The sequence below is a fragment of the Hibiscus syriacus genome, unplaced genomic scaffold (genome assembly GCF_006381635.1).
Source record: "Hibiscus syriacus cultivar Baekdansim isolate YM2019G1 unplaced genomic scaffold, ASM638163v2 tig00110833_pilon, whole genome shotgun sequence".
Classification (NCBI taxonomy): domain Eukaryota; kingdom Viridiplantae; phylum Streptophyta; class Magnoliopsida; order Malvales; family Malvaceae; genus Hibiscus; species Hibiscus syriacus.
In genome coordinates this window covers 1,373,677-1,390,449 of record NW_024062884.1, presented here as the reverse complement: position 1 = coordinate 1,390,449, position 16,773 = coordinate 1,373,677, and the positions used below count along the sequence as shown (strand labels likewise).

Sequence of the window (16,773 nt, the reverse complement as noted above, 5' to 3'; positions counted from 1 at the left end):
TAATTTATACATGCTCAAATATCATGATTGGTGTGAAGACATAAACAATAGTAAATGGAAGTACAAGTTCTCAACTAAAACAAATGATGATTGTGTGGAAAGTTTAACGTGCGACAACTTAATATACGGTTAAATAAATACATTATTAGTTTTATTATTATTTTTTTAATAAAATCGGTAAAAAATTATCGAAAATATTATTATTTCTACCAGTTTTGTTATTATTGGGCTCTTTACCAGGTTTGATAATATATCCGATAGAAAAAATAATATTTTGGGTAGCGCTTTACCGGATATATTATCAAGCTCGGTAAAGAACTCAATAATGTTTTGGGTAGAAATAATAATGTTTATGGTAGTTTTTACCGGTTTTGTTAAAAAAATAACAAAATCGATAACACCATTTTTTAACCGTAATTAAAACTGGCATACGGTAGAACTTTTCAACTAATGATTCTTGTGATAGTTTGTTTTATTATTGTTTTCATTTTTCATAATTATTAAACGCAATATATATTTATTTAATAAGACAAAAGGAAAGATATTATCTCATTTCAAATCTAATTTTAATCTCCATTAAACTTTCAACAATGTCTTTTTTCCGTATAAAGAGAGGAGATGTATCAATTTAGAGCTTTTAATCATTTGTTTTATGGTTATTGACATTAATTTTTTTTAATAATAATCGGTATTTGATTTATTGATCGATTAATTCAAATTAAATGTTATAAAAATTTAATAAGAGATTATTCACTTAATCTAATTTTTTTCATTTTCCAAAATTGAAATTCTTAATTAAAGATTTAATACATCATTTCATTAAATCAATTGGTTGTTAATACTTAATTAACAAAATATAATTCATATTATCATTCGTCTATTAAAATTAAGGGTAAATTTTGTGTTTAGTATCTAAACTATCAGTTTTGGTCAATTTTAATACCTAAACTTTCAATTTCTTCAAAATCATACCTGAAATTAACTTTTTGTTTCATCTTAGTACCCGTTCAAAATTTAATGTTGAGTTTTGAAAAAAATTGAATGTTTAGGTACTAAAACAGGTCAAAACTGATAGTTTAGGTACTAACGAAGCGAGGTGAGTCAAGTTGAACTATTGTTGAGTCTGATTAATTGGAGGGGTGTTTTGTATATCAAAGGGAATTTATAAGTTGCATAGCGTGTTCTGGTTTATGCTAATCTGTAAGGTTGGCTACTATGGGTGTTTAGAAGTTTGTATTGGGTTATTGCTTTTGCTTAGTGCTGTAAGACAAAGTCTTTGACGTGTTTCTCGTGTAACCTTGATCATCGTATTGCACTTTTTTTTTAACAAGGCATATGGTGATCTTGTATGATCATTTTTCTAATAGAAGTCGAATTTTGCCAGTAAAAAAAACACGTTAAGTTTTTAACGATATGTACTAAAGTGACACAAAAATTAAACGTTAGATATGGTATAAAAAAATAAAAGTTTAAGTACTAAAACATACACAAATTGATAGTTTATATACTAAATACGTAGTTTACCCTAAATCAAATGCCAAAACATGACAAAATTGGAAGGCTAACAATCAACATCAATCCACGTGGATGGAAACTAGTGGATAACAGTGTGAAAACGAGATATGCGTAGTTCCCGTGTTTGTTTTGATTAAAATAAGAATAAATTGTTTCTAACTTTCATTTTCAAATTAAAAAAAACCCTTTGGAGGTGGAAGTGTGGAACCATATTTTCTTTTATTTTCGTCTTATTTTCGCTGTGTATTTAAACCTCACCAGCTAGTACGCGACTCACCTTGTCCTCATTTCTCAACCTTCTTCTACTTCAACAAACGCCATTGTTGTTTCGAAAAGCAAGAATCTGGGGAAGAAAACAAGGAAATGGAAGAGATGAAGTCCAGGTTCAAAAGGATTTGTGTGTTTTGCGGAAGCAGTTCTGGGAAGAAAGCTAGTTATCAAGAAGCCGCCGTCGAGCTCGGCAAGGAGCTGGTAATTCAAATCTGCTTCCCATCTTTTTTCCTGAAAAAACTATTTTGATTTCTCAGATTTCATTGTTGTTTGGTTTGCTGGGGAATAAAGATATAATTCAATGGATGATGAAATCTTTTAACTCGGTGTAGTTATCTTCCATTTTTCATAAACTCACAGCGTCTTCTCGATGGTTGATTTTGTTTTGGATCCAATCCCAGAAATGAGTTTTTTTTTTCTTAATCTTTTTTTAGTACTGAATTATTTTTTGTTGAAGGTTTGAAACAACCTTATGATTATAGTTGTAGAGATGGATAAGCTGTACAGGAAGAGAAGGTTTAGGGTTTATATGCATATTTAGCATGAGAGAGAGAGAGAGATACAGCTGTAACCTTACTGTCCGTTGATCAGCCTTCTTGCATGATACTTTTTTTTGGCCATCCCTATTCCAAGGTTTTCCAATTTGAATAGATTCACGTAGCATGCCCGACTTCGGTGATCGAGTCTCCCAATAGAGATTTTCTGTACACACAAGTAATCGAACTCAAAACTTTACTTAAATGATATCAAACTACTTACCATTTGAACCAATCGTCGTCGGTCGTGATCCTTTTGCTTTTAATTTCATGTTTAAAAACCCTAATGAAATGGTAATACAGTAATAATTATACCTAAAAATAATTACTATAATTTACAACAATAATCATAGTTTCTTGCTTAACAGACGTGCTAGCCTTGATATCATGATTCCTTTGAGCTTGTTTCCTTTGGCATTTCTCACCAATATCTCCATGTTTTTTTGCTCGTGGGATTCCAAGAAAATTGCTTTTATGACCCTCAAGTTTATTAGTACAGGTGAATATAAAGTAGTATATGTTCGAAAATTTTTCACCCATATGGTAATAAACATACATGCACAAATATTCTCAATCATTTAATACTAAAACTTCATGCACTCTTATAAATAATGTCGTGCTCGATAACAATAATCTCATAATTACTGAGACCGCAAAGTTGGTGTAATTTTATGAAAAATTGAGTGATTTTTTTAAGGTGGAGAGGAGGATTGATTTGGTGTATGGAGGTGGAAGCGTGGGATTGATGGGTCTTGTTTCTCAGGCAGTTCATGATGGTGGGCGCCATGTTCTAGGGTATGTCTCTCTCTCTCTCTCTCTCTCTCTCTCTCTCTCTCTCTCTCTCTCTCTCTCTCTCTCTCTCTCTCCTTCATGTTTCAAAACCCAAATAATAATCATTTTGGGGACTCGGATATGGGTTTTAATAAGTATATTTTATATTTAAATTAATTTTTCCATCTTGAACCATGCAAAATTTTCAAAGGCAGTGGGTTTCTCATTTCTCCACAAAGAGACATCATGGGATCAAATGCCATCCTGTGAAGAATTGATGTTCCCCGTCATGATAATAATTAAGGAACCACTTTGTTTTAAAAGGAAACACTTTGTTTTAAGATTTCACGACTGCTGAAAGGAACCTGGCGTTTCTGGATAATATGGAAGTAAACACACATTAAATTAAGGGTAAATTACGCGATTAATATCTAAACTATCAATTTTGATATATTTTTGTATCTAAATTTTCATTTTTTTACATTTATTTTTGTTTTATTTTAGTATCTCACATTAAAAGGACATTGTATTTTCTATGGGTAAATTACATCATTCATCACTCAATTATCTTTTCACTCCTATTTTGGTATTAAAGTTCTAAATTTTTTAATTTAACTACTCGCTTTCAAATTGCTCCTATTTAATCACTCTATTTTATTTTATTAATAATTTTTGTGACATGACACTTTTTTATTATTTTATTAATATATAATTAAAAATAAATAAATAAATTTGAAAGTTAGAGTGATTGAATTAGGAGTAATTTAAAAATTAAGTAATTAAATTAAAAAAAATAAACTTTAGTGACCAAAATAGGAGCGAAAAGATAGTTGAGCGATGAATGATGCAATTTACCCATAAAAAAAGGTGCCACGTGCAAATCACCCTTTAAGTTTTTAACGTCGAGGTACTAAAACGAGACAAAAACTAAACGTTACATATAATTTTGAAAATTTTGAAAGATTAAATACTAAAATGGACCAAAACTGATAGTTTGAGTATTAAATATATAATTTGCCCTTAAATTAATAATGTTCTTTTGGAATTAATGATGCTGATTTCTGTTTGATATTGGTTGTTGGATTTCGCAGTGTTATTCCAAAGACCTTGATGCCTAGAGAGGTAAAATATTTCAGTAGCAATGAATAAAATCTCCATCTTGTTTATTTTTTAGATATTTTCTTCGTATTTTCTACGAGTATTTATTTCCGTTATTCTTGAAATTTTATAAGTTTATCCTTTAACATAAATATTTACGTGACGTTGCAGATTACTGGTGAAACAGTGGGAGAAGTAAAAACAGTATCTGATATGCATCAAAGAAAAGCCGAAATGGCCAGACAGGCCGATGCCTTTATTGCGCTCCCTGGTAATGAATCGGATGCTCGTTTTTTTTATGATAATTTACTGGAAATTCTTGGCCTGGAATTTAAGCAATGTGTTATTAAATCTCAGGTGGCTATGGCACCCTGGAAGAACTACTTGAAGTTATCACATGGGCTCAGCTCGGGATCCATCGTAAACCTGTAAGAATCATTTCCCGTTTTATTTGACTAAATAATCATTTTGACCTTTATTACCTTTTTTTTGTATTTTGACTCGCAATGTTTCCTTTTAGGATAAAAAAGTTCATACTTTTGAGTATTTTGGCTCTAACGTTTTATTTTAGGAAAAAAAATCATATTTTAGAACGATGAGGGTTTGTTAACTAATAATTTTCATTTAGTGAGAAAAGTCTTTTTGTTCTAAAATAAAATATTAGAAAAAAGATTAGGGACCAAATTGATTATTTAATTAAACGTTAAAGATATTTTTTTGTCAATTACCTCCCCTTAACAAACAAATGGATTTCAAACCCTAAAATATTTTAATCCTGCAACCTAGATTCATGGTCTGACATGCATGGATTTGTCTTGTGTATTTCTATCTTGTCCCCTTTGATGGGTCTTTTGGATTAATCAATATCTTATATAAAATCTCCAAGGATGAGGAAGAAGGGGCTTGGGAATCAATGCATGTGGCGTTTGAATACAGCTCACATGGAAAGATAACATAAGATATGATAATGCTCCTGCTTCATGCTTTTTGCTGAATTGATGGGAAGATCTCCATTTGAACGAGAGAAAAAGTTATTATATTTATTACATAAATGTTGGTCAAATGAAGGTGTTGGTATCATGTCTGAGGTCGACCAGACAAACCAAGATTTTTATTGTCCGAAACAATGTTCTGTCCAAATAATATAAGAGTGAATGTTGTTTTTGTTGCAGGTAGGTCTGCTGAATGTCGATGGATATTACAACTCCTTGTTGTGTTTCATCGATAAGGCCGTGGATGAAGGCTTCGTTTCTCCGACGTCGCGTCGCATTATCGTGTCTGCCCAAACTGCCAAACTATTGGTCAGACAACTAGAGGTAACCTCTTCTTTCCTTCATATAATATAACAATCAATGACATGTAGAAAACGAAAGGGTAAATTATGTGTTTAGTATATAAACTATCAGTTTTGATCTATTTTAGAACATAAACTTTCAAAATTTTCAAAACTATACACAAAGTTTAGTTTTCGTTTAATTTTAATATCATGTCATTGAAAACTTTAGTTTTTTTTCTATTTTAGTATCCGTTTAAAATTTAGGGTAAAGTGTGTGTTTAATACCTAAACTATCAATTTTGATTTGCCTTAGTACCTAAACTTTCAATTTTTCAAAACCATACCTAAAGTTTAGTTTTTGTTTAATTTTAATACCCATGTTCAAAAATTAAACGTTAAGTTTTAAAAATGAAAGTTTAGATACTAAAACAGATCAAAATTGATAGTTTAGGTACTAAACACGTTTAGTTTTTAATGGCGGGTATAAAATGAAACAAAAACCAAACGTTAAGTATGATTTTAAAGAATTGAAAGTTTAGGTACTAAAACGGGCCAAAACTGATAGTTTATGTACTAAATGCATAGTTTACCCTAAAATTTAATGTTAAGTTTTGAAAAAAAAAATTAAAAGTTTAGGTAGTAAAACGGACCAAAACTTATAGTTTATGTATTAAACGCGTTAAGTTTTTAGCGATGTGTATTAAAATGAAATAAAAACTAAACTTTAGATATGATTTTGAAAAATTGAAAGTTTAAGTACTAAAATAGATCAAAATTGATAGTTTAGATATTAAATACGTAATTTATCCAGAGTGAAAATGTAAGAAAATCAATAGGATTACGTGTTTGAAGGGTTTGAATAAACCCAAGTTGTATTACTTGAGACCAACTTTATGTACTTTAATCATTATCTTCTCAAGTAATGATGTCTCCATTTAGTGTGATTGAATAGAAAAAGAAGAGAAAACCCCTTTCACATGAGGCATTGACTATTAGGGATGAATCGAGTAGTAGGTGGATATAGTCGTCTCTTTAAAAATTATTATTTTTAAATAATTTAAGTATTTTTTATATTTTACATCGATAGTCTATTTTCATCTTCTAACATAGAATAACATGTCTGTTTGACTGCAATTTTTCGATGTTCATAGGAATATGTACCCGAATATGATGAAATAACATCGAAATTAGTATGGGATGAGGTGGATAGACTTAGTTATGCGTCGGAATCTGGTGTTGCCACGTGACATGTATCGCCTTGCCTCGGCTACGTATATACATGTATTCCGGGGGATTTTGCCTACCAAGTATATATAAGGGTATATACGGTTGTAATACAGTACAACCAGTGGTGCACCGGTCAGAGGTTTTTGGTGGAATTGGGGATCCGAACGCATAGTCACCAGAAAAGGTTTTGTGTCACTTTGATCCTTTGTGAAGCCGTGAAAAATCATCAAAATCAAAACTTACTAATCAATACTAGTTTTGTTTATATAAATTATTATTTCTTTAAGCTTTTGTCTCGGTATAGTTTTATTTTTGGGTAAACTACGCTTTAGTATCTAAACTATCAGTTTTGATCCATTTTAGTACCTAAACTTTCAAAAAAAAAAATTAAAATCATGCCTAACTTTAGTTTTCATTTCATTTTATTACCTTGTTGGCTATCAGTTTTGGCCCGTTTTAGCACCAAAGCTTTCAATCTTTTTAAACTTAACGTTAAGTTTTGAATGGGGTACTAAAATGAAACAAAAACTAAAGTTTTTAACGGTGGATACTAACATGGAACAAAAACTAAACTTTAGCAATGATTTTGAAAAAAATTGAAAGTTTAGGTATTAAAACGGATCAAAACTGATAATTTAAGTACTAAACACGTAATTGAAAAAATTGTATTTATATGACTAAAAAGTCATTAATTGGCAAAGTTGTGTGGCAATTGGATTTGCTCAAAAGTCATTTTATGTTATAAAACTATGAAAATAGGAAGAGACGGAGAAATTAATAACTTTTCTTTTCTTTTGTCAACTTTTTGATAAAGCAAATAAGGAGAAAACAAGCAAGGGTAGAAAGATCCTTTGGACCAGACTTCTTAACTTTTATGTTGGAGGTTGAACCTCAAACGTATAGTGATATTATACGAAGGCACGTTATGGAAGGAAGTCATTAAAAACGAAATATATTCCATCACCATACATGGGAATTAATGAATCTTCCTCTGAGGATTAAACCACTAAATTCTAAATGTATTTTTCAAAAGGAAAATGAAAGCAGATGAAACAATTGATAAGTACAAGACTAGACTGGTAATAAAATGATATCGATAAAAGGAAGACCTTGACTACTTTGATACATGCTCTTCCGTATAAAGAATAACATACATAAGAATGAGACTTGCAATTCTCGCTTTGTGAAGTCTAGAGGTACATGGATGTTAAAGTAGCTTTCCTAAATGAGGACCTTGACGAAGAAATATACGTGGAACAACTTGAGGGTTATGTAGTTATAATTCAAGAAAGTAAAGTCTGTAGATTGATGAAGTCTTTGTATGGACTTAAACAAGCACCAAAACAATGATATGAGAAGTTCGGTAGTGTCATGATGACAAATGACTTCAAGATAAATGAGTGTGACAAATATGTATATGTTAAAACTACAAACATTAGATATATCATTTTATGTTTGTACATCGATGACGTACTCATTATTAAATTCAAGATTTGACATGAATGATATGAGATTGGTCGATACGATTCTAGGCATCCAAATTAAAATGTCATTTAAGAAATTTAACAATGATGATTTTGGTATAGTCATAACTCTAATAGACACTTGTTCACAGTGACCTAAAAATCAAGGTGAAAGCATTCATCAAGTGGAATATGCAAGATTCATAGACAACATAATTTATATCATGAGATATACTAGACCAAACATCGCTTTCACTGTGAGCAGTCTAAGCAGATTCACGAGCAATCCAGGGGAAAGCCACTGAAAAGTAATAATTAGGATATTGAGATATCTTAGATATAGGTGAGATTATGGACTGCATTATTCCAAAGATCTTGTTGTCATAGAAGAATATTTTGATGCCAGTTGGATATCTGCTGTTTAAGATACCAAAGGTACCAGTGGATATGTATTCACTTTAGGAGGAGAATATGTGTCTTGGAAATCCCCGAGACAAATGATTATAACTAGATCCACAATGGAATTTGAGTCTGTAGCTCTAGACACATCTGGAGAATAAGCTGAATAGGTTCATAACTTTCTTGAGGATATTCCAAAATGGCTGAAACTTGTGCCCACAATATGCATATATCGTGGCAACCAAACAGCAATTGCTAGAACACAGAATTTCATGTATAATGGTAAATCGAGACATATGCGTCATCGACATAATATCATTATACAACTTGTCTCGAATGAAATTATCTCTATTGATTTTGTAAGATCAAAAGATAACATCACGGATCCGCTAACCAAAGGGTTAAATTGAGATCAAGTTGAGAAAAACATCTAAAGGAATGAGACTAAAGTCCATGAAATTTAAAGACGTAATGTGAAAGAAAGTCCTATCTAGTTGACTGAAGATTCTAAGATCTAGGTTAAAAGGACAACCTAATTGCATAAATTATGTACGATCACTACGAGGATCTCTCATCCCAAATCCATTCCTATGATTAGAAATTGTCATTCCTAATTGTCATTTCTCAGATTAATTTAATCAGATTTTTCTCAATTAATGGACCCTCAAAACTTGAAATCACCTCCCACCAACTTTTCTCCTTTGTCCATACACATTTTGTCTTGGCTTTTGGTTTGGTATGTTTTCTTTTTAATTGTCAATGAAGACAAACATAAAATTAGGGTTCACAATGGAAGAATATCCTTAATTTTCAATCCCCTAACTTTAATATTTCATATCAACCAATCTAAACATATGGATGAACACATAATTTTTATATTAGGGGTGGATTTATAAAAAATTTAAAGGACGAAAATAAATTATCATTAAAAAATATAAATAAAATACTTAGAATATATACAGATTTGAAATATTCAGAAGGACCATATCCCATGAAGGTTGAAATTTTTATATAATTTAAATATATGTTTTTCTAACATAAAATCCTTCATCAGTTCTTGAATTCGTCCTTACTTACATGAATTTAGGTAACATAAAATTCATCATATGATGCAATTCTGCTTTTTCTACCATTCATTCTTCGAGAAAGAAAACCAAAATACAAATCACGAGATCTTAGTGATTAGAGAAATAATTGCTATCTAAAGAGATTTCGAGTTCGAATATAACATTTATAAGAGTGTTTAAACGACAATCTCATAAAAAATTATCAAAAGTTATGATCAGAGTGAAGTTGTTGAAATCCAAGATCAAAGCCAGCAAAAGAAGACGAACTCAAAAGGAAAATGTGTCATAAAAACAAAGTAGAAATATATTATAAAAACGGAAAAAATACTCTCTTTAATTAGTATACTTTATTTTTAAAGATCCTTGATATTAATAATATAAAAAAATAAAACTTTTTAAACCTTTCTTGATATATTAATTTTAATTTATTATCTTTATTTTTTATTCAATTTAATATCTTTATTAAATAACTTTTATTATAATCTTGCCACTACAACTACATTTGCAATTAAACAAATACATGCATGCTAACTTTAATCTCATTACTACAATGCTTTATCCGATCTTACCAATTATAAATCTAAATCAATTTTAATATACTTCCAAAGGAGACTTTAATATCAATAGTATTATTCGACATTTTTAGCACATATACTACTTTATAATCACCTTAGCTTAATCAATATATATATATTAATAAGTGTTTTTGTCTTTTATTTTATTTTATTTTTTGAAATTTAAAATACAGCTTGTTAATATAAAGTTGAGTTAATTGCATCATATATCCCTAAAATATGACACTCATTTTAAATTAGTCCTTAAACTTTTAAAAGTTCCAATTTCATCCCAAAAATATGACTCGCGTTCTAAATTAGTCCTTAAACTTTTGAACATTCTAACTTCATCTCTAAACCATGAGTATCATTCTAAATTGGTCCCTAAACTTTTACATCTTCAATTTTAACCCAAATTCATCCAAATATGTAATTCGTTTCAAACATAGTTTAACCTAAGTTTTTTTTCCAGGCATATAATATCATAACTTGGTCTATCAATTTCATTTATAAGGGATATGATTATTATATACATATATTTTAGGATTGAATTTAAATGTTTAGAAAGTTTAGGGGCCAATTTAGAATAAAGATCATACTTTGGGGATGAAATTGAAATGTTTAAAAGTTTAGGGACCAATTTATAATAAAGATAATAGATTGAGGACATATGATGTAATTAACTCTATAAAGTTAAATTGACTAACATTTTAGATTAAAATAAAAATATTACATTCTCCGTAATAAATTATGTAAATTATATAATTATTATGGTTACAACCTAAAAAGTTACCATAAAAAACTCATGAAACATTTTTTTGTGTAATCAAAATTATTATCAATTGAATAACTTTTTATAGTAGACATGATAACATTTAAGTTAAAATCTGCCACAGTATAACAATTTTCATTGTATCTGAAATTGTTATTAATTATGTAATTTTTTAGAATAAACAAGTTAATAGTTTAAGTTAAAATCCGTCGCAACTTAATCTTGGATTTTTCTATCGAAACTTAACCTTGGATTTTTCTGTCGAATACCAGAATTTAACTTTTTAAGGAAAATAATTGGTAAAGTATCGAAAATAGATTGATGTTTTTAGGGTAAATTACTCTTTTGGCCCATTTTAGTAATTAAACTTTTAATTTTTTCAAAATCATACCTGAAATTTAGTTTTTGTTTCATTTTAGTACATGTTGTTAAAAACTTTAGTTTTTGTTTCATTTTAATACAACTGTTCAAAATTTAAAGTTAAAGTTTTAATTTTTTTTGAAAGTTTATGTACTAAAACGGACCAAAATTGATAGTTTAGGTGCTAAACGCATTAAGTTTTTAACTGTGGGTTACTAAAATGAAATGAAAACTAAATGTCAGTATGATTTTGAAAAAAATTGAAAGTTTAGATACTAAAACATATCAAAACTGATAGTTTAGATACTAAATGAGTAGTTTACCCATCTTTTTGTTACTCGTACTTATTAGTGATTTTCTATATTTGGGAAAAGGAAGGGTAGAGAGAATTTAAGGTTCGGGTAACATCATAAATGGGGAGCCGAGTCTCAATTAAGACACCAAACTGCTTATGCTCTCGGCTTTAAGAAAGCTATTGAGATTGGGCCACAGCATTTATAAGCCAACAGTCAGTAAATAAATGTTAGGGTAAATTACAAAATTCATCAGAATTTTAGTCTCTCTTCTATTTTTCTCACTGAGCTTTAAAGGTTTTCAGTTTCCTCATTAGATTTAATAAATTGAGTTTTTTTGGGCATTGAATTTTACTCTATCTTCTATTTTGGTCACTCCGTCTTTAACTAGTTAACAACGTTACAAATTGACGCTATTTAAAAAAAAATAAAATTTTCACCAAAATGATGACATTTTGCATCTATATAACTTTTCATTTTTAACGATGTTAACTATTTAATATCCGAGTGACTAAAAAAACCCAATATATTAAGTGTATATTAAGTTCAGTGAGGAAATTGAGAAGATTTAAAGTACAATAAGTGAAATATGAGAGAGTAAAATTCAGTTATCAAATATGTAATTTAGCCTAAATATTAGTTTCATCAACCATATTGTTCCCTGCATCCACTAGTATGCACTTCATCTTATCCACCAGCTCCTGCATTTGTTCCCTTGAATGCAAGGGCGAAGGGTAAACGCATACGCAATCTAGTCTTCCGTCGCGCACGGTGTCGAAGACGGCGATCGATGACCCGATGCCATGACCGGAAGCACATCCCATGTAGTCCTCTATGCCGACTCGGTTTTGCTCGTCGTTCGACTCATCCACCACCGTGTCCTCGAACACCGACAACAAACATGTCCTCAGCGAAGATGATGGAGTCAAGCTAGGGTTTTCCATGGCCCTGCACATCAAGAAATTAAGGTCTGCCATGTCTGACAAGTGCCTGCCGCTGCTCTTGTAGTTTGTGAACGTCGTGTACGTTTTCTTGGCTAGTTCCCAAAGCTTCTCGCCTCCTTTAATGGTGTGCGTGTTGAGAATAGCTGTGTGGTAAAACCCTAAAAACAAGTGTCAAATAAAACGCATTACCTTATTTGGCATATGACTGTATATGAGAACAGACATATCGTAAGGTACTGGAGATTAATTAGGTCAAAACTCGATAAATACTCTATTTGAATGGACTCGACTCGAGCTCTTAACAAGTCAAAATGAACTACTTGATACTCGACTCAAAAAACTTGTGAGCAACTTGAAAATATTATATATTAAGATTTTATTTTTTTTAAATAAATTATTAATAATATTAATATTTATGTGTTGATTTTAAAAAATACAATATAAGATTTTCATGTATTTAAGGTTCAGGTCCAAGTTTGAGTTTGAGGCTTCAATCGAGTTAAGTTTAAGATTTTTTTTTATTTCGAGCCTTTTTAAGCTTTTATGAGCTTCAATTTATGATTTCGAGTTTAAGTCGAGCTTGAAAATTTTAGGCTCACGAATTTTTGAATCGAATCGAACTTCATTTCAGAGTTTTCGAATCGACTCGAGCTCGACTTCACTTGTTTATAGCCCTAATTTGGCTTGAAATTTAAAACATTGAAGTTTGGTTGGGCGTTGAGTCTTTTTCTACTTCAAACAAAAGAGGTTACACCGTACAGCCAGCCAGCATTGTCTTACTGGTTTCTATCAAAGAAAAGGAAACGGATATGGTAGTTGGCATAAATATGCATTTCAATCCAGGGCCAAATTCATTAATGAACGAGATATTTGTTAAGAAGATTTGAGTTCGAATTGATGTTTTTAAGAATTTAAATAGAGGTTTACTGTTGGAACCGACCGTTATATAACAGTAAAGGTGTCATCTAAAACTGTTATTACACCGTCGTAATAACCACATTGACTGCAATAACACTCGTTATGTTTACAATTGTGATGAACACAATGTGACCGCAACCACAATTTGAATCTCTGATTACTTCTGTAAAGTGTGTGTGATGTAAATAAGTTAAAGAAAACTTCTGAACAGGTAAATTTACCGAAATGGTGATCGAGGAGAGGAGGTTCAAGAATTGAACGGCAATCAGTGAGGGTTACAACACCATATTTCTTCTTTTGATGATCTGAACGGCTTTTAGAACTGTGCGTCGCCATCAGCCCAGCCGCAGCCAACGCTCCACACAGCTTAATCCCTCTTGCCTTGCAACCCTAAAAATGTTAAGTTCATGAGTCACAAATTTCAAGGCATGTTTACTAATTACAAGCAGGGATGGGCATGAGGGTTTCTACTCGATCTGATTCTATCACATCTGATTTTTAAAAAAAATCGGGTTTGGATCATGTTGGGTCGGACTTTTTAAAGATTATGTTCAAGTCAGGTCGGATTTGAGTTTGGGGTGACAAATATTTGACTCGACCCGAAAAATAGACTTTTACGTTATATATTTAGGGATAATTACAATAAGACCCCTATATATGTATATATATATATATATATATCAATTAAATCTTGATATTTTATTGAATAAAAATATTATTTTTATAAACATATTATTTTGGGTCGGGTTCAGATTTTATCTCAAAAGGGCGGGTTACATTTAGGTAGGGTAGAGAGTATATAACTTTTGAGTTGATCGGATTGACCGAAAATTTAATCCAACCCGATCCATGCCGGTCCCTGGTTACACGCTAGAAATGATTATTACTTACCTTCAAGATCTTGTCAGTGTCACCAGAGTTAATAATCAACCTCACAACTTGAGTAGATCTCTCCGGTGTTTTAAAAAACGGATCGGACCGGTCGATTCAACCGGAAATTGTTGTCTAGTCCGGTTCAATCTAGACCTATTGAACCGCTATTAATGAACCGATCGAAACCGCTGAACCATTCAAATCGGATCGGCTAAAAACCGGAAAAAACTGAAAAAACCGGTAATTTTGTTTTTTTAAAAAATTAAACCAAACGACGTCGTTTGTTAAACGAGCCAAGTCGAACTCAAGTATTGCTGAGCTTGACTCGAACTTGAAAACTTTAAAAGTAAGCTCAACTCTACTCAAACTCACGAGCTAAAAATTATCAAGTTCAACTCGAACTCGAAATATAATATTGAAATTTGAACTCGAAAATGCTTGAACTCAAAAAAAAATTTAGAAGCTCGATTGAAGCCTAAAATTCGAGTTTGATTGAAGTGAAAGAATAGTTCACTCAATGCTCACCAAAAGACTATATGATTTTGAATGCCAAATTACCTCTATTATTTATAAAAGTTAGTTGGGATGATCTTCTATGTTTCTTAGTTATGTGGAATTGTTTAAAAAAAAAATTAAACCAAACAATATCATTTTGTTATGATTTTCTAGCTCCAAATTTATTTTTTAATTATAGTTATATAATTATATTTATTATTTAATATGTTTTACCTTAAATATTATGTTGTAGTTAATTTAAATCATTTTGTTTCACTTGATTTTATGGTTTTTAACTTATATATGTTATGATTTGCTTTGAATATGATTTGTGATATAAAAAATTATTTTTTATTAAATATTTTTGGTATTTTAATTTAATTTTTTAAATAATTATGACGTCGTCCGGTTCTTCCGACCGGTCAGACCGGTTCAACCGGTTGAACAAGTGAACTGATAGCATGACCGGTTCACTAACCGGTCCGGTTCTGAAAACCATGGATCTTTGAGATTTTGCATCAATGAACTTCAAGTTGGTGAGCCGTAAAGAACTAACAGAGTAGCTAAGCATGTCGACTCCCCGTGCCCAAATCGTTTTCTTTGCCATCCCTCTACGAACAAGATCTTCAATGGCCAAACTCATCTCTCCTTTATTCACCGTAATCTCAATTCGACCCTCTTCTTCAACGGCCATCAGCGTCAACAACTCTCTCAGCAGCGACACCGCTGTGGTCCGGTCGCAAGCGGCGGCGTGTAGGCAGAGCACCAACACGCAACCATTCGCACCGGGTAAAGCGTAAACGCTGGCGAAAACCACGTCGGTTTTCGTCGAAGTGGCACTACTAGTCCAAGCGTTTTGGTTGAGCTCGTGTTCGAGAACGAGATGGAGGGGGGAGATTTTTCGGTCGCATTCGAGGATTCGGGAAGTGGCAGCATGGCTGAAGCGGTTGATCTGAACGGAAGGGGACGGTGTGGTTACGAATGAGTAGGTGTTGGAAGTGGGATTGTAATGGAGGCGAGAGCCGAGGATCGGATGGGAGGTATGGAGGTCATGGAGGGCGTTTTTGAGACGTGCTATGTGCATGTTGGGATCGAGAGAAGAATGGATGGCCAAGACGGCGATCCCGGTGCCGCTGACCACCTCGCGGCACCAGTTGAGCTCTGTGCCGCCCACGGCTCGACCATTGGGATGGAGCATTTGAGAATTGGTGGATATTGATATCAGCAGCAGCCGGAGAGTGATGGAACAGTAATAGCAGTGGTTGGTTTCGGCGAATTTTCAAGTGGAGGATGTATCATACATATACACATGGCAAATGGCAATTAAATGAACATGGCCATCCCTCGCCCGCCCCATTAATTCTATTTTATATTCACCCAATAATAATTTTCCCAAAACAAATAGGGTAAATCACGTATTTAGTACCTAAGCTATCAGTTTTGGTCCATTTTAGTACCTAAACTTTCATTTTTTTTCAAAATCATACCTAACTTTTAGTTTTCGTTTCATTTTAGTATCCGACAATTAGAAACTTAACGTGTTTAGTACCTAAACTATCAGTTTTGGTTCGTTTTAGTACCTAAACTTTTAATTTTTTCAAAACTTAACGTTAAGTCTTGAACGGATATTAAAATGAAACAAAAACTAAAGTTTTTAATAGCGGATACTAAAATGAAATAAAAAATAAACTTTAGGTATGATTTTAAAAATTTAAAAGCTTAAATACTAAAACGAACAAAAACTGATAGTTTATGTGTTAAATGCGTAATTTACCCAAAAATATGTATTAAAATACTGATTAAGTTTGGTTAAAGAAAGTAATATTCTTTCTTTCTTGAGGTCTTGAGTTCAAGCAGTTGTATCTGTATGATGTGTGTGTGTTGTCAATAGTTAAGAAAAATTATGAACGGATATTATCTTTAATCATCCTAGACTATTCAA

At 31.6% G+C, this 16,773-nt stretch overlaps 2 protein-coding genes across 2 annotated transcripts; one reads left to right on the top strand and one right to left on the bottom strand.

Annotated features, from left to right (window-relative positions):
• The first annotated feature begins 1,807 nt into the window (after nucleotides 1-1,807).
• LOC120143022 (cytokinin riboside 5'-monophosphate phosphoribohydrolase LOG7-like) lies at nucleotides 1,808-6,927 on the top strand. Its single transcript, XM_039157448.1, has 7 exons — nucleotides 1,808-1,986; nucleotides 3,019-3,116; nucleotides 4,184-4,214; nucleotides 4,362-4,461; nucleotides 4,548-4,618; nucleotides 5,363-5,506; nucleotides 6,618-6,927. Exons 1-7 carry the CDS (start codon nucleotides 1,879-1,881, stop codon nucleotides 6,711-6,713), a joined length of 648 nt encoding a protein of 215 aa, XP_039013379.1. The 5' UTR covers nucleotides 1,808-1,878; the 3' UTR covers nucleotides 6,714-6,927.
• A 5,303-nt stretch (nucleotides 6,928-12,230) lies between these two features.
• LOC120143148 lies at nucleotides 12,231-16,029 on the bottom strand. The gene is made up of 4 exons (XM_039157541.1): nucleotides 15,328-16,029; nucleotides 14,355-14,414; nucleotides 13,685-13,853; nucleotides 12,231-12,703 (listed from the first exon to the last, which is right to left on the bottom strand). Exons 1-4 carry the CDS (start codon nucleotides 16,027-16,029, stop codon nucleotides 12,231-12,233), a joined length of 1,404 nt encoding a protein of 467 aa, XP_039013472.1.
• Between the last annotated feature and the right edge of the window lie 744 nt (nucleotides 16,030-16,773).

Coding starts and splice junctions, on each gene's coding strand:
- LOC120143148 (XM_039157541.1), bottom strand. CDS start 16,029: ATGCTCCATCCCAATGGTCGAGCCGTGGGCGGCACAGAGCTCAACTGG. Junction 13,854..14,354: donor ACACTGACAAGATCTTGAAG/GTAAGTAATAAT, acceptor TAACATTTTTAG/GGTTGCAAGGCAAGAGGGAT. Junction 12,704..13,684: donor TCTCCTCGATCACCATTTCG/GTAAATTTACCT, acceptor ACTTGTTTTTAG/GGTTTTACCACACAGCTATT.
- LOC120143022 (XM_039157448.1), top strand. CDS start 1,879: ATGGAAGAGATGAAGTCCAGGTTCAAAAGGATTTGTGTGTTTTGCGGA. Junction 3,117..4,183: donor GGTGGGCGCCATGTTCTAGG/GTATGTCTCTCT, acceptor TGGATTTCGCAG/TGTTATTCCAAAGACCTTGA. Junction 5,507..6,617: donor TATTGGTCAGACAACTAGAG/GTAACCTCTTCT, acceptor CGATGTTCATAG/GAATATGTACCCGAATATGA.